Source organism: Schistocerca americana, chromosome 2 (genome assembly GCF_021461395.2).
Source record: "Schistocerca americana isolate TAMUIC-IGC-003095 chromosome 2, iqSchAmer2.1, whole genome shotgun sequence".
Taxonomy (NCBI): Eukaryota; Metazoa; Arthropoda; class Insecta; order Orthoptera; family Acrididae; genus Schistocerca; species Schistocerca americana.
Window position 1 is genome coordinate 306,794,026 of NC_060120.1, and position 18,566 is coordinate 306,812,591.

The window sequence follows — 18,566 nt, forward strand, 5'->3', positions numbered from 1 at the left end:
CGAGCATACAGGCTTCCCACACCATCACAGCTGCGCAAGTGTGGTTACACCTGTTACCTGGCACTCTCGTGCAACTGCTGAAACGAACCTATTTCTAACAGGCCGCAGGAAAATATTGGAATAGTTGTTTGAAAAGCATTACTTTCAATGTAAATTTCCTTTTATGCAAGTTCAACTATGTTCGATCAATGAATTTCTTAAATCACAGAGCATTTGCCTCTCATTTAAAAATCAACTCTTTGAGGAAGACCATTTAGAAAAATTTTGAGCCCAGAAGATCAGACTTTATGTCGTCATTAAAAATTTTACTGTCACATTTGTGTGATGTAGCTTAAAGTGTAACACCCGCAAAAAAGATCAATATTATATGTGAAAGTTTTGCTTTTCTTGTAGTTACACTATGTATATTAATTTAAACCATTGACTTTTCCAGTTTGTGTATAAGTGCTACTTAACAGTGATGTTGCTTGGCTGACTACGTCATGTGTCCTATGCTCTTAATATCCACTGGCATCGGCTGGTGAGATCACGTGACATGAGCTATGACTGGCTTACAAAAGTGCATTGCAATCTCAATTTCATTGCTTCCGAAAGTAACATGAGGTGTTTGGTGGAATTCAAATTTATACTTTCATAATATGAAAATATGCAGCGTACATCTTGCTGCACTTCAAATACCTCTCCAAAACTTTTTTTTTTTACTGAGATTGGTTTTCTAAAGGGCCGGGAAATTGTACACTGGTGTGTAAAACCATAACCATTCAAAGGATTGATAAGTTTTACTGTTCCGAGAAAAAGTATACTGTCACTTAACAAGGAAAAAGTGTATTTTCACCTGGGAGAAAATGTATTTTTAACCGACAAATCCTGGAATTATTTTCTTTTCTTGTCTGTGTATACACCCTGTATCTATGCTGTAGTCTCACAACTGGTGACAGTAGGCAGCCCTGATGCATGACCAGCCTCCATGGCCCCTTAATGTCTCCATAGGATACTGATAACATGATCATCCAGTGGAACTGTTGTTTTTTCCCACCAACTGGCTGAGTTACGATGTCTCGTATGTGTTTCTTTTTCTTTTTGCATCTTTCTTCAGGAAACTTAGTTCCCAGTAATGCAGGCTCCTACCCTCTGCAGCCATCGGAGCTATTTTGAAAATTACACTTACCATGAAAGCCTGTTGGGCGGTGTTCGCACATATGTTCTGAATCTGTCTGTAGCAAACACTTGCCACTCAGTATGACTTTGGAGGTTGTGGCTGTTCATGTGAGGATGTCTCTGAAATTCACCGTTTGTAATATGTATCTCCCTCCTGAAGTGTCCCAAAATACATTCACTGTTTTCTCAGTTACCCACCTCCCCCCACTCCCCCTCCCACTTAATATTGGGCGATTTCAATGCCCATGACCTTTTTTGGTGAACTAAAACTGTTTGCTGCAGTAAAGCTGTTGAAAACTTGCTCCCAGAGCTTGATCTTCGCATCTGAAATACTGGTGTTCCCACACACGTCATTGTGGCATATGGGCTGTATTTGGTCGTTGGCATTTCCATTTGCAGCCCAGGTCTTCTCCCCTTCTTCCTTTGGAGAGTGCATGATTACCTGTGCAACAGTGATCATTTTCCAATCTCCATGACCTTTTCTCAACGTCACTCCTGTGGGCATCCACCCAGGTGAGCTCTCAACAAAGCTTATTGGGATGCCTTTGCCTCTGCCACCACTGTTAGCACCCCACCACATGGATGTATCATGTGGCTGTCCAAAGCCCAACTGCAGCCATTCTATAGGCAGCTGGCTTAGCAATCTGCTATTCCTCAGGACTTCCCCATCGGAACATAGTAACTTGGTGAATCCCCAAAAATTGCCGTGGCCATTAGTTATTCCAGATGAGTTCTCCAAGGCTATAAATGACATCTGTCAATGGATCACCTCATTGCCTTTAAACAGCTCTGTGCCCAGATCTGCCACCTCATAAAAAGACAGAAACGAGAATGCTGGTAATGGTATGTTGTTGTCATTGGACTTTGTACCCCACCCTCACAGGTTTGGGCAAAATTTGATGCTGCTCTGGACACCAGTCTCACAGTGGTGTACCTGTTATCTCTCTGAATGTTGTTGTCTACACTGACACATGCATTGTTGCTGAACATTTTGCTTTACATTATGCTCGAGCCTCTGTATCTGAGAATTGCTGCCCTGCATTTCATATCATGGAACAGTGGGTGAAGCAAATTAACTTATCTTTCACTGTATGTTGCCTGGAGCCACATAATGTTCCATTCAGTGAGTGGGAATTCCTCAGTACTGTAGCACGATGTCCCGACAGAGCTCCAGGGCCAGACCGCATCCACAGACAGTTGCACAAACAGTAATAGGTGGATTGCCAATTTACATGCTTGCTCTTACCAACCTTATCAGGAACGAGTGTGTATTCCCGTTTCCATGACAAGAGATTGTGTTTGTCACCATTCTGAAACTGGGGAAACACCCTCTTGAGATGGACAGCTCTTGGCCAATTAGTCTCACTAACGTTCTTTGCAAGCTCAGACGATGATCAGCCAGCAACTGTGTTGATACCTTGAGTCTCTGGATCTTGTGACTCTGTCGCAAGGTGATTTTTTTGTGATGGTTGTTCTACTGCTGACAGTTTGGTCTGACTAGAGTCTGCTATCCAGTCAACAACTTATCACTGTCTTCTTCGACTTCCAAAAAAGGCTTATGACACTATATGGCATCACCACATCCTCATCACTGTGCATGAGTGGGTTCTCTGGGGCCCACTCCCATTTTTGTCCAATACTTCTTGTCACAGCCTGCATTTCAGATTCAAGTTGGCACTTCCCACAGTGCCCTACAGTGTCACCCTTCCTCTGTGGAAACAGGTCCGCAGCTCATGGTCTCACGGTCACATTCTTGCTCCCGAGCATGGGGTCCAGAGTTCGATTCCCTGCAGGGTCAGGAATTTTCACCTGCCTTGAGATGTCTGGGTGTTTGTGATGTCCTCATCTTTCATCATCATTCATGAAAGTGGCGAGATTGGACTGAGCAGAGGTTGGGAATTTGTATGGGCGGTGATAACCATGCAGTTGAGCGCCCCACAAACCTAACATCGTCATCATCATCTGTGCTGACAGTTTTGCATTTATTATTGCTCCTCAGCTGTGGATTTTGCTGAATGCTGACAGCAGGGCACCATGCAAAATGTTCACTCCTGGGCTCTCTCCCATGGGTTCTGGTTTTCAGCCATGAAGACCTGCGTCATGCACTTCTGTCTCCTTCATACTGTCCATTGACACCCAGAACTCTACCTTGACGACCAGTTGCTCAATGTGGTGGAATCTTATTGCTTTATGGGACTGGTCTTTGATGCCCGATTGACATGGCCTTCCCATATCTGCCAACTTCAGCAGACGCGCTAGTTCACATCTTGGTACTCTTTGCTGACTCGGTAACACTAGCTGGGGTATAGACCTCTCTACATCTTGCGACTGTACAAAGCTCAGATCCTCTTCTGTTTTGATTATGGGCTTGGCATCACCTTTAGCGTTACAGATGCTGGACCTGACATACCATTGGGGGAGTGGGGGTGCAACAGGTACCTTTTGGACCAGCCCTTCAAAGAGCTTACTCGCAGAGGCTGGGGTCATTTTCAGTCGTATTTTCTGCTATGTGTGGAAATTATGGTTGTTCTCTTCCTTCTTTCACACTTTAATCTGCTCCTCCCCACTTTTCATCAGATTCCGGTAGAATATTCTGTGTGTTGAAGCCCTTCTTGGTTGTTTCCATAGTAACAAGGGCTTTTGTATTTCCTGTCACCCTATTACTTCCAGCAGTCACCTTCCAGTGCTGAAATGGGATAACTAATGTAAAATTAGTTCATGCAGTTACACAGTTTACACCAACTTAGAATGTTTAGTTGCTCAGTATACCCAGCAGTTCTACGTCTACATTTATGTCTACAGACATGCTCCACAAGCCACCATATGGTGCATGCCAGAGGGCACCCTCTACCACTATCAATCATTTCGTGTCCCATTCCATTCCCAAATAGAGCGAGGGGAAAAGAGACGTTCTGTGTGCCTTTGTATGAGCCCTAATTTCCCTTACCTTCGTGGTTCTTATGCGAAATGTACATTGGTGGCAGCAGAATCGTTCTACAGTCAGCTTGAATGCCGGTTCTCTAAATTTTCTCTATAGTGTTCCTTGAAGAGAACGTTGTGTTCCCTCCAGGGATTCCAATTTAAGTTTTTAGAGCATCTCTGTAATACTTAAGTGTTGTTCGAATCTATTGGTAAAAAGTCTAGCATCTGACTCTGAATTGCTTCAATGTTTTCCTTTAATCTGACCTGATGCGGATCCCAAACACTCATTGTGTATCCTGCTATAGCCACTCAATGGTGACACCTTCCCATACTCCACAACATCAGCAAACAGCAACAGGTTGTTGCTCACCTGGCCTGCCAGATCAATTGAGTATATAGAAAGTAACAGTGGTCTATCGCACTTCCCTGGGACATACCTGATGATACTCCTTTTCTCTGACAAACCCTCATAATCGAGGGCAACTTACTGGGTTCTAATACTTAAGGAGTCTTCAAGTCACTCACATATCTTGGAACCTGTTCCATGTGCTCACACCTTCATTAAAAGTCTGCGTTGGGGCATGGTGTCAAATGCTTTTCAGAAATCTATAAATTTGGAATCTGCCTGTTGCTCTTCATCCATAGTTTACTGGATATTGTGCGAGAAAAGTGCAATCAAAGTTTTGCACAAGTGATGATTTCTAAAACCATGCTGAGATGTGGACAGAAGCTTTTGCATCACAAGGAAATTATTATATTCAGACTGAGAATTATTCAAGAATTCTGCTGCATACAGACGTTACAAATATTGGTCTGTAATTTTGTGGCTCCGTTCTTTTACCCTTGTTATAAAGTGAAGTCAGCTGCACTTTTTCCAGTCACTTTGAACTTTGCATTGGGCGAGAGATTCATGATAAATGCAAGATAAGTAAGGGGCCAATGTCTTACAGGTGTGACAGTGGTAGTTGTCTGCTTTGCACATCGATCATTTTACAGACATATGAATCTGTACTAAGTGGTGCATGTCACCATTTGCTCATGCTCTTTTGAACCAAGAATTACCCCAGTTTCTTCATTATGTGATAGGATTGGTTGGCACGAGGATGGTATTTTGAAACTAAATTGTTTTTACAATTTCCCCCAAAAAAGGAAAAAACTCTTTAACTTTTTAGTTAGGGGTATTTTAATTGCTGTTCTTTGTCCAATAAATATTTAAGATTTCTCAGTTCTGCCAAAATAGTCATCTTTTAAAATTATTATTTTTGCAGGTTGTTTTATCTTTCTTTATGGTGTGAAACTTAAAAATTTTATACCAGCATCCTTCAAGTACAGAAATACCTACCTCTAAGCCAAGGCCTATAGAATACTGTGGCACTGGGGTACCATAATCTGTCCAGTCATGTATTATACAGTTTGAAATTGTGAACAGCTAAATTTACTTTCATTTTCCATGATTTTTTCAAAATCCTCCCTAGCTTTTTGTCCAGGTCTTCACCACAATCAAATTGTTTGTTTTTCCACTCGCCTGTAAAGTACATGTAGCCTGAATTATCTGCGGCACATTTTTTTCATACATGCATTCTAAATATTTGCAACCATTTACATTGCCTGATAACAACTAAGGCTGATATCATTCCCCTAAGTTTTCTTTTCTCTCAGGTGTCCATAATATTGTGCAGTTTTAGATGTTCTCACAACTCGCCATTTGTAACAGTTTGACTGTTCCTAAAACTATACCTATTAGACCATTTCTTATTGCCCCAAAAGTCCATATAAATATGTTTTTCTTTTCTTTCTTATCATTTTTTTCTGTGTTGTAACTGACAACTATGACATGTTTTGTCTGTACTCTGATAACAATTAATTTTACTTTTTTAACCTTTAACCTTTTTTAACCCCCCCCCCCCCCCATGAACCATGGACCTTGCCATTGGTGGGGAGGATTGCATGCCTCAGCGATACAGATGGCAAATGGCCGTACTGCAGGTGTAAAACCACAACGGAGGGGTATCTGTTGAGAGGCCAGACAAACGTGTGGTTCCTGAAGAGGGGCAGCAGCCTTTTCAGTAGTTGCAGGGGCAACAGTCTGGATGATTGACTGATCTGGTCTTGTAACACTAACCAAAACGGCCTTGCTGTGCTGGTACTGCGAACGACTGGAAGCAAGGGGAAACTACAGCCGTAATTTTTCCTGAGGGCATTCAGCTTTACTGTATGGTTAATTGATGATGGCATCCTCTTCGGTAAAGTATTCCGGAGGTAAAATAGTCCCCCCATTCGGATCTCCGGGCGGGGACAACTCAAGAGGACGTCGTTATCAGGAGAAAGAAAACTGGCGTTCTACGGATCGGAGCGTGGAATGTCAGATCCCTTAATCGAGCAGGTAGGTTAGAAAATTTAAAAAGTGAAATGGATAGGTTAAAGTTAGATATAGTGGGAATTAGTGAAGTTTGGTGGCGGGAGGAACAAGACTTTTGGTCAGGTGAATACAGGGTTATAAATGCAGAATCAAATAGGGGTAATGCAGGAGTAGGTTTAATAATGAATAAAAAAATAGGAGTGCGGGTAAGCTACTACAAACAGCATAGTGAACGCATTATTGTGGTCAAGATAGATACGAAGCCCACGCATACTACAGTGGTACAAGTTTATATGCCAACTAGCTCTGCAGATGATGAAGAAATTGATGAAATGTATGATGAAGTAAACAAAATTATTCCGGTAGTGAAGGGAGACGAAAATTTAATAGTCATGGGTGACTGGAATTCGAGAGTAGGAAAAGGGAAGAGGGAGAGAAGGAAACATAGTAGGTGAATATGGATTGGGAGTAAGAAACGAAAGAGGAAGCCGTCTGGTAGAATTTTGCACAGAGCACAACTTCATCATAGCTAAAAGAAGGTTGTATACATGGAAGAATCCTGGAGATACTAGGAGGTATCAGATAGATTATATAATGGTAAGACTGAGATTTAGGAACCAGGTTTTAAACTGTAAGACATTTCCAGGTGCAGATGTGGATTCTGACCACAATCTATTAGTTATGAACTGTAGACTAAAACTAAAGAAACTGCAAAAAGGTGGGAATTTAAGGAGATGGGACCTGGATAAACTGAAAGAACCAGAGGTTGTACAGAGTTTCAGGGAGAGCATAAGGGAAGAATTGACAGGAATGGGGGAAAGAAATACAGTAGAAGAAGCATGGGTAGCTCTGAGGGATGGAGTAGTGAAGGCAGCAGAGGATCAAGTTGGTAAAAATATGAGGGCTAGTAGAAATCCTTGGGTAACAGAAGAAATATTGAATTTAATTGATGAAAGGAGAAAATATAAAAATGCAGTAAATGAAGCAGGCAAAAAGGAATACAAACGTCTCAAAAATGATGTCAACAGGAAGTGCAAAATGGCTAAGCAGGGATGGCTAGAGGCCAAATGTAAGGATGTAGAGGCTTATCTCACTAGGGGTAAGATAGATACTGCCTACAGGAAATTTAAGGAGACCTTTGGAGAAAAGATAGCCACTTGTATGAATATCAAGAGCTCAGATGGAAACCCTGTTCTAAGCAAAGAAGGAAAACAGAAAGGTGGAAGGGGAGTATATAGAGGGTCTATATAAGGACGATGTACTTGAGGACAATATTATGGAAATGGGAGAGGATGTAGATGAAGATGAAATGGGAGATATGATACTGCATGAAGAGTTTGACAGAGCACTGAAAGACCTGAGTCGAAACAAGACCCCGGCATAGACAACATTCCTTTAGAACTACTGACGGCCTTTGGAGAGCCAGTCCTGACAAAACTCTACCATCTGGTGAGCAAGATGTATGAGACAGGCGAAATACCCTCAGACTTCAAGAAGAATATAATAATTCCAATCCCAAAGAAAGCAGGTGTTGACAGATATGAAAATTACCAAACTATCAGTTTAATAAGTCACAGCTGCAAAATACTAACATGAATTCTTTACAGACAAATGGAAAAACTGGTGGAAGCCGACCTCGGGGAAGATCAGTTTGGATTCCGTAGAAATGTTGGAACACGTGAGGCAACACTGACCTTACGACTTATCTTAAAAGAAAGATTAAGGAAAGGCAAACCTATGTTCTAGGTTTTGTAGACTTAGAGAAAGCTTTTGGCAATGTTCACTGGAATACTCTCTTTCAAATTCTAAAGATGGCAGGGGTAAAATACAGGGAGCGAAAGGCTATTTACAATTTGTACAGAAACCAGATGGCAGTTATAAGAGTCGAGGGACATGAAAGGGAAGCAGTGGTTGGGAAGGGAGTAAGACAGGGTTGTAGCCTCTCCCCGATGTTATTCAATCTGTATATTGAGCAAGCAGTAAAGGAAACAAAAGAAAAATTCGGAGTAGGTATTAAAATCCATGGAGAAGAAATAAAAACTTTGAGGTTCGCCGATGACATTGTTATTCTGTCAGAGACAGCAAAGGACTTGGAAGAGCAGTTGAACGAAATGGACAGTGTCTTGAAAGGAGGGTATAAGATGAACATCAACAAAAGCAAAACGAGGATAATGGAATGTAGTCGAATTAAGTCGGGTGATGCTGAGGGAATTAGATTAGGAAATGAGACACTTAAAGTAGTAAAGGAGTTTTGCTATTTGGGGAGCAAAATAACTGATGATGGTCGAAGTAGAGAAGATATAAAATGTAGACTGACAATGGCAATGAAAGCGTTTCTGAAGAAGAGAAATTTGTTAACATCGAGTATAGATTTAAGTGTCAGGAAGTCGTTTCTGAAAGTGTTTGTATGGAAGTCAAACATGGATGATAAATAGTTTGGACAAGAAGAGAAGAAAATAGAAGCTTTCGAAATGTGGTGCTTCAGAAGAATGTTGAAGATTAGATGGGTAGATCACATAACTAATGAGGAGATATTGAATAGAATTGGGGAGAAGAGGAGTTTGTGGCACAACTTGACAAGACGAAGGGACCGGTTGGTACGACATGTTCTGAGGCATCAAGGGATCACAAATTTAGCATTGGAGCATGGAGGGTAAAAATCGTAGAGGGAGACTAAGAGATGAATACACTAAGCAGATTCAGAAGGATGTAGGTTGCAGTAAGTACTGGGAGATGAAGAAGCTCGCACAGGATAGAGTAGCATGGAGAGCTGCATCAAACCAGTCTCAGGACTGAAGACGACGACAACAACAACAACAACAACCTTTCATAGAATTATTGTTCATTGGTGACACCTCAATAACATCTTGCAAAATACCAGGTTATTGCAGAACATCTTGTAAGACCCCATTTGATTTCATTCCTTCCTGAATTACTTTCTTCTCACTGCACTTAGAAACCCATGTAAGCTGAATACTGATCAAGCTGCCATCACTGACAGGGTTCATCCAAAGATTTGCTTTGGTTATTATGCCATTTGGCCTGTTTTGTCCATCCCCCGCCCTGCTGCACCCCCCCCCCCCCTCCTCATCCCCATCTTTCTATTGTTGTATTAGTTAGATTGTGCTGTAACAATGCAGAGGTAATGAACGATATAACATGCCACACACTAACAAAGGGTGGTGCTAAATTTCTGTAAATGCCATCTGCCACAGACTATAACAATACTGTTGTGCATAGGCTTCCATTGAAAACAGCTGGAAGCTACCACACTTTATGTAGAAGTAAATATAAGTTGGAGCAGTTAACAGACAGCACAGTGCATTGAGCATAGTTCTCGTATTTGTCTGTTGGTGGAATGATTTTAGTGTACATTATTTGGCTATGGTCACAAATACCCATTGTGTAAATTAAACGGGATTGGGGCACTGGGTGCAAAAATTAACACAGACATTACAGTCTGCACAACCCATCCAGACAGCCATAAGTGTTAGCAGGCCTCGTAGGTGATTCAAGAAGACTGCTAATCCCAGATAGAACCAATCTTGTGAACTGTTGATGAGGGTCACTGTGCCAGCCAGCTAGCCCAGACTAAAGAAACATGAATACCTGAAAAAATTTGTGTATGTGCAAATTTTTGTGAAGAGGTAAGAGGGAGTGCCATGAACGACATACTACTAAAATTTCCAACGTGTGAGTGCGGCAGGGAGTGTGTCAGCATTTAAAGATCACTTCTTTTACATTCCTGTTGAATAACACGAAAACTGATGCTTCTAGCAAAACTGTATGGCAGTACACAATTAAACTACATTAAATTTCCTACAAAAGGCCCTATTCATTTTTTCTCTGGGACTGACTGTGTCTGCATTGCAGGGGATGGAAAAATTGTAGGTCATTAAAAATAGTGTTTTAATGGTATAAAATTAATTTTTATTGTTAAATGAGGGGGTTAAAAACACACACAAAATGTGTGTACCATATTTAATTAACCAATGTCACAGAAAACAGCTACAGGGTGTTTCACAAAGTTGTACAGACCCTCTGCAGTGCACCTTATGAATCACTGGCAATGCTATGTACAGATGTGCATGGCGCAGTGGTTAGACACTGGACTCGCATTCGGGAAGATTGTTCAATCCCGCATCCGGCCATCCTGATTTAGGTTTTCTGTGATATCCCTAAATCGCTCCAGGCAAATGCCGGGATGGTTCCTTTCAAAGGGCACGGCCGACTTCCTTCCCCGTCCTTCCCTAATCTGATGAGACCGATGACCTCGCTGTCTGGTCTCCTTCCCCAAAACAACCAACCAGCAGATATCCACAGAAGGTGTTTTATTTTCAGCAAAGAGCATTACCATTACATTGAATACAGATGTGAGTTAATAATAATGCTAATGCAAGACACGCATGTGGACAGATTCTATGTTAATTGCTGCGCACTATTCTACACTACTAAGAGGGGAAATTGAGTCCGTCATCCTGTGTGGCAGCTGTAGTGTTCTTCCATGAAAGGCAGCTTTCCCTGCCGAAGTGCTGCTTGCTTTTCATTTTACAGGCAGACTATACCTCCCACACGTTTTCTGTCCAGTTCTCTTATGTGAGTGGACAAAATGACTTCATTGAGCTCTTGTTTGTGTAGTGGAGTTATTTTCAGTTTATTGAGTTTTAATTTGGAGTTAGTGAATCAACTAATACATAAAAAGTTCTACGGCTGGAGCTGTCAACTGTCTACCACTTTGAAGAGTCTGTCTAAAGTGTAATATTCTGAGAATACATATTCAACAATGTCAGTTTCATTGTCTTACTATCCACAAATTGACCAGTTTACATGCTGATTTCACGAATACACGGGGTGGGGGCAAAAGATTATGATCTTCAGACTTTCAGTTGAAATGATTACCAATTATCCAGCAGTATTAGGAAAATCATGCTCCCCATGTTTTTCCCAGGCAATAAGTGATATATGTACCAAGTTTGGATGAAACTGTTCTATACAGTGCACATTTCTGCTTTACATGTCTGCCTCTTTATGTTTACGTCTATCCCTATGGGTTGTCATCAGGATTGTTAGCATATTGTCTAACAATGCTAAAAACTTCAGCACTAATATTTTGAGTATTTCAGTGTGTCACCTCCTCCCCTGGCTCCAGTAACTGCTGTTCAACAGAGGTTTGGGAGAAAATATACAGTGACGCCCATGAGCACTGGACTTGGTAGTCTGCCAGTGCAACTATGGTATCAAACTACATGATCTGGCAGCTAAGTATAGCCGAAGAAACCACTGGGATATTATAATGTTAATTGTCCCTGCTATTGCTCCAGAGACATGACGGGCCTCCTGGAAAACAGCAAGTGCCATGTGTCCACTCTTTAATTGATCTGGCTCCATAATTGTTCACATAACAGCCTGAATACAGATTATGTAAGGTTTGTGGAACTTTAAATCATGTGAACTGCACAATTATTTGCCGTCAATTTTTGTGACCCTTGCACAACCAAACACTGGTATTGTTCTTAATCAAATCAGCAACAGGTTTAACTTCAGATTGTTTGAAATCCCTTTTTCTTGTTTGATAGTAAGATAGGTACGGTCGGAACGAAATTTTCGCTCTACAATGGAGTGTGTCTTAATATGAAACTCTCTGGCAGATTAAAACTGTGTGCTGGACCGAGATTGTAACTAGGGACCTTTGCCTTTCGTGGGAATGTACTATACTGACTGAGCTACCCAGGCACAACTCAGGACCCGTCCTCACAGCTTTACTTCCATCTGTACCTCAGTTTGAGTCTCGGTCCGACATACATTTTTAATTTGCCAGGAAGTTATACAGATACAGTCATTTGTATTTATACTTTCAGATGTAAGAAACTTCTGCTGTTGTTTTTGTATGTTGTTTCTCATCTTTTCCTGGGCTAGTAACTTTCTGCCAGATTTATTTTTTATTTTATTTTATTTTATTGTAATTTTTAACTACTGCAATGCCATTATATTATTTTGATTATTTCTGTGGAATAGATATTTTGTGTCATGATAAATGAACATATCCCAATGTTCATAGGACTGATATTATTATTTATTTTAGTAATTATGTTCATTACTACAGTTTTTCTTATTATTGCTGATTTTTCATGCAAATTGTGATGTTATCTCTAAAGTGAATAGCTAAGAATAGAATACATGAGAAAGTGTCCGAAAAACCTAACATAGCCAGGTAAATAAAGAAGTATTACTCTTAATATAAGGTGTACTAGGGAGGATCGGAAAGCAATGCACAATAATTTTTTTTTTTTTTTCTTTCTTCCCTGGTATTACAGCTGGAATGTTGAAATTTCATGGTGCTACAGTTTGAAGTTTGCACTACAGAGGGTATTTTGTTTTCATGTGCAGCTCTAGCGAGAGAAGCCTGAACTATGAACTAAATGTGGCACATTATTCTCGCCAACTTGTGAAGAGCAATGAAGTGTAGTTCAGAATTTGTGGGCTAAAGGGCATAAGCACAGTGAAATTCGCAGGGAAATGTGTAGCATGTATAGGGACGACTGTATGGACCATCTGCAAACCTTATCACAGCAGTTCAACATTTCATATGGTGCGGTGTACAATATTGTATATAACACGTTGAAACTTTGTCAAGTTAATGCTCACTGGTTGCCTGAGAACCTACAGACAACCACAAGGTCTAGTAATTGTTGTCAAGCTTGGATCATATAACACATTATGCCGCAGAAGGGCATGGCTTTCTGAAAAGTCAGTGGTGGTGAGCCATAGACATACCACTACACACCCAAAACCAAGCAGGCCTTTGTGGAATGGAAACATGCTGGTTCCCCAGTACAAAAAAAGTCAGTTACTCAGTCTGCTTGGAAAGTGCTCATGACAGTGTTCTGGGATATCCGTGGTGTGTTATCGGTGGACTTTGCTGAACACAGGACCACTGTCAATACTGCAGCCTACATTGAAACTTTATTGAAGTTGCATCATAACCTTCATAACAAACACAACAATATTAAGGCTGACGGTGTCAAACGTCTTCATGACAATGGTTGCCCCTCCCCATCCCATGTCGCTGCTCCTGTTAGTGAGAAAATCACCATATTTTTGTGGGAGGTGCTCCAGCATCCTCCATATTGTCCATACCCTGCATCAGCTGATTTTCATCTGTTTGATCCCATAAAGAACTTCCTGACTGGCCTGCAGAAGTGAAATCAGTGGCCTGCAGGTGACTTACCCTGCCAAACAAACTTCTATCAACAGGGCATATTAAACTGGTACCACAATAGGAGAAATGTGTTAAGAACATTGCAAGTTCAAGCATGATTTTTTTCACCTATTAAACTTTTTAGTAGTAAAATTATTGTACATTTCTTTCCGATCTGCCTTCGTATTTTATGTTTCGTACCAGTATTTAACATTTTTCATTGTGCATTATCTGCAGAATGAAGATGAATACGAAGTAATTGACAAAGCTAGATACGCTAAATATGTGACACTAGAAGTGAAGATTCCAAAAGAAAGTGTTGGTGTAGTCATCGGACGAGGTGGGTCCAACATAAAGCAGATTCAGGAGGAAACATGCACAAAAATCTCTATGAAGGAAGAAAGTACGTACTGAAAATGTATTTCATAAAATGCTAGTTTTTTGTACCTCTGTGTGTTTTTTTAAATCACTATTATCAGTTATGTTCAACATTGAATTCCCTGGGCACAGAGGAAGAAGAGATTTACAATAGGATTTGTGAGATAAGAGGAATGCCAGAAGCAGCTGAGAAGGCACGCTTAATGATTCGTAACATAATTATGAACCAGCCATTAATAACAACACGGGAAACCTTTGTGCCTGAGGTGAGTTTCAACATCACACTAGTGCAATGCCAATTGAATGTTACTCTTGCAATGAAGTATAGAGATTATCCAAACTAAATGTAGTTTGTGCTCATTGTTGGAGTGGGTGACATATATTTAAATTGTGCATGCATTACTGTTTATTTTGAAAATATTTAATATTTCAGAACTGTAGTAGTTAATGGTGATTCATATACTGAATATAAATTACTCATTGTTTTTTTGATGCGACAAGTAAGAAGATGGGCTCCAACTAATGTCCTTAGAACAGTATTCTGAGATGCCAAATGTCAGATAAAAAGTGACTGTAAAGAAACGTGAATTAAAAAAAAGTTTTTCACTTCTTTCATGCAATACCTTTAACTTCAGAGGTGTTGAGCTGCAAACAAAATTATTTTTCCCTATACGTAGTTTTCAAGCTTGTGTAATGTTACATTTATTCCCATTATTTTTTATGATTTATGACTGAAATGATAATTGTATTTTTGACTCATTAACAACTATATTTCTATCTTATTATCTTATACATCTGTTACATACTTAACAATGAAAATTATCAAAATTTGTTCTAGAGCTAATACTTATGATCAAAGCAGAGTCTTAATGCAACAAATACTTTACATGTAAAAAAAATAAATTACATTTAACATTTACTATATTCAATGCACTGACGAATCCAGATCATCCATAACTTGAATAACAACATATCTAATAATATTTTAGCTTCTTATAAGCTTGAACTGCTGATATCTGACATAACTTTTTTTACAAGTTTATTCCCTTCTTTTTCTGTTATTTTCAGTCAGCTTGTGGCAGAATAATTGGTAAAAATGGCACAAATATCCGAAATATATCGAGTGCATCTTCTGCAAGAATACAAATAGATAGATATTCATCATCTAGAGATACATGTAAGTATGTACATGGAGCACTATAAGTTCTGTTTATTAACTAAGGATTATTTAGCTGCAGAGTGTCTTGAAATTCCTTGCCTCCTCAAATACTGACGTTATACTGGAAAAGCTAATGTTTTTTATAAATGACTGTATTTTGTAGATGGTGGTAATGTGGAACCTGAGCGACGAGTGGTCATTAAAGGCACAGAAGAACAGATAGAATTGGCTATAGCATTAATAAAAGAGAAGGTGGAGGAGGACCGAGAGATACGGTCAAAAATGCAAGAGAGTATTGCCAACCGCTCTCCTAGGAAACCAGATAAAGCTCTGTGTCTGACTGCTGCTGCCACTGATTCCTCATCAGTAAGTTTTGTTAATTTTAGTTTCACATTGAATGACATAAGTCTAGTCTTTTATTCAGGAGGAGATGTACCTAAATTCCCATCCAGCCATCCTGACAAAAATACTGAAAACAGAATTGACAGCAAGAAACAAGACAAAAGCTATAAATACTTATGCTATACCAATATTGACCTACTCATTTGGAGTAGTGAAATGGAGTAACACAGACCTAGAAGCGCTCAATACACTTACACGATCACAATACCACAAATATAGAATACATCACATACATTCAGCAACAGAAAGATTCACATTAAGCAGAAAGGAAGGAGGAAGGGGATTCATCGACATAAAAAACCTACATTATGGACAGGTAGACAATTTAAGAAAATTCTTTCTAGAACGAGCAGAAACTAGCAAAATACACAAAGCAATCACTCATATAAATACATCGGCTACACCACTGCAATTTCATAACCACCTTTACAACCCTTTAGATCACGTAACATCAACAGATACGAAGAAAGTAAATTGGAAAAAGAAAACACTACATGGCAAGCACCCGTATCATCTAGCACAGCCACACATTGATCAAGACGCATCCAACACATGGTTAAGAAAAGGCAATATATACAGTGAGACGGAAGGATTCATGATTGCAATACAGGATCAAACAATAAACACCAGATATTACAGCAAGCATATTATTAAAGATCCCAATACCACAATAGATAAATGCAGACTTTGCAAACAACAAATAGAAACAGTAGATCACATCACAAGTGGATGTACAATACTAGCAAATACAGAATACCCCAGAAGACATGACAATGTAGCAAAAATAATACATCAACAGCTTGCCTTACAACATAAACTTATAAAACAACACGTTCCCACATACAAGTATGCACCACAAAATGTACTGGAGAATGATGAATACAAATTATACTGGAACAGAACCATTACAACAGATAAAACACCACCACATAACAAACCTGACATCATACTCACCAATAAAAAGAAGAAATTAACACAACTAATCGAAATATCCATACCCAATACAACAAATATACAAAAGAAAACAGGAGAAAAAATTGAAAAATACATCCAACTGGCTGAGGAAGTCAAGGACATGTGGCATCAGAATAAAGTTGACATTATACCAATTATACTATCAACTACAGGAGTCATACCACACAATATCCACCAGTACATCAATACAATACAGCTACATCCAAACTTATATATACAATTACAGAAATCCGTAATTATTGATACATGTTCAATTACCCGAAAGTTCCTAAATGCAATATAACATATACCGTACAGTTAAAAGGAAGTGACGCTTGATCAAGGTCCGCATCACGTCCCATTTTTTTAACCAGACTTAACGTCTGAGAAAGTAAAGAAATAATAATAATAATAATAATAAAATATGCTGTGGGGAGAGCTTACTGCCACTAGGTGTGTGCAGCACAACTCATTGCCGCCTGTGTTGACAACCTGGTGATTTTTTTGCTAAGGCTGTTTTGTTCTTGTTTTGTTGTTATGACGGCAAGTTTAAGTGAACAGCGTGCAGCTGTGAAATTTTGTTTTCTGCTTGGTATAAATGCTGCTGAAACTGTTTTAATGTTGAAAGCAGCTTACCAAGCTGATGCCATGGAAAAAACTCAAGTGTATGAGTGGTTTGCCAGATTTAAAAATGGCGACATGTTGATTGATGACAAACCTCGTTCTGGATTTGCTTTTTTGGATGCCAAGGGCTCAGTTCATTCAGAGTGTGTTCTCTCTGGTCAGTCCATCAATCAAACATTTTATTTGGAAGTTTTAAGAAGATAGCACAAGAGTGTTTGTCAAAAAAGATCCAATTTGTGGTAGATAGGAGAGTGGTTTCTCCTCCATAACAAACACCTGCACCCACAGTCATCTCTGTGAGAGAGTTTTTGGCTAAAATTGGCATGGTTCTGCTGCTCCACATGCCCTAGTCTTCTGACCTGGCTCTGTGCAACTTTTTGTTATTTCCATACATGAAAAGGGGCATGAAAGGACACTGATTTGACAACATTGAAGAATCCATTTCTAAAGATGACTGAAAAAAATATTTCCAACAGTGGAAGCACCAGTGGCACAAATGTATTAGTTGCAATGTAGAGTGTTTTGATGGCGATAATGTTGTTTTGTAAACATTCTGACAATATATTGCTTTTAAAAAATAATTCCTTTTTTTTTTTTTCTTTTTTTTTTTTTTTTCACCCCTCATAGTTGGCTGTTCAGGAAAAAAACTGCCAAACTCGTAAAGAATATTCCTTTTACTCTCTTTTATGGAAGTGTCAGTGTAGTACAATTTTAGGGCACTAGTTAGTTGTTGTCATAGTTTCAAGTTGAAGTGTGGCACTGAAATTCTCTTGGTATTTACACAGAGAAAATCATCAGAAAATGAATTAGTAGCGTCTTTATTTAATTTTACCTCTCTTTAGGAAAGCTGCTCCAAAATATGTGACAAAAATAGATGCTAATGGTCATAATTCATTAATGATGTAGTCAAGTGTTGCATGGTAAATTTTTTAAAAGCCGTATTTCAGCATCAGTAGCTACTGATTAAAATTTACCATCATCAGGTATCACCAAATATTGATGACAAGTTACAAAGCAATATTAAAGGCATCAAGTAATGTAAAACCCACGATTCATCACTGTGGTCAAATAGTAAAGTAAATTATACTCTCAGTAGTAAAAATGTACCAAAAAGTTGTGTCTTTCTTTTATGTTATGTTAGCTTACTGGATGACAGAAGAAGACAATCCACATAAGCTAATGCACACTTGTGGGTTTGCGCTTAACATGAACATTCCTTATAAATTGATGTGAAATAATATTTGACAACTATAGTCATTGCAGTTAATTCTACATAGTCCACAAAAGACAAGTATGTATTTGTCACACTAGTTTGGGTATAACTGTCCACTAAGTTTAAATAATGTCTCCAAGACAGATTGTTCACATGTAATACTTGATGTAAAAGGTGTATTAATAGATGATTCCTTATT

General features: G+C 39.3%; 1 protein-coding gene across 2 annotated transcripts in view; it reads left to right on the top strand.

The window, feature by feature from the left end:
- Positions 1–18,566, top strand: part of LOC124595733 (tudor and KH domain-containing protein homolog) — a 68,904-nt gene that overhangs the window by 19,424 nt on the left and 30,914 nt on the right. Inside the window, exons 4-7 of one of the 2 annotated variants that reach the window (XM_047134607.1) lie at positions 13,875–14,040; positions 14,148–14,281; positions 15,084–15,192; positions 15,338–15,540. In XM_047134607.1, coding sequence (XP_046990563.1) covers positions 13,875–14,040; positions 14,148–14,281; positions 15,084–15,192; positions 15,338–15,540 — 612 coding nt within the window. Of the gene's footprint in view, positions 1–13,874; positions 14,041–14,116; positions 14,282–15,083; positions 15,193–15,337; positions 15,541–18,566 lie in introns of those variants that run through there. The other variant, XM_047134608.1, reaches the window with a different exon arrangement.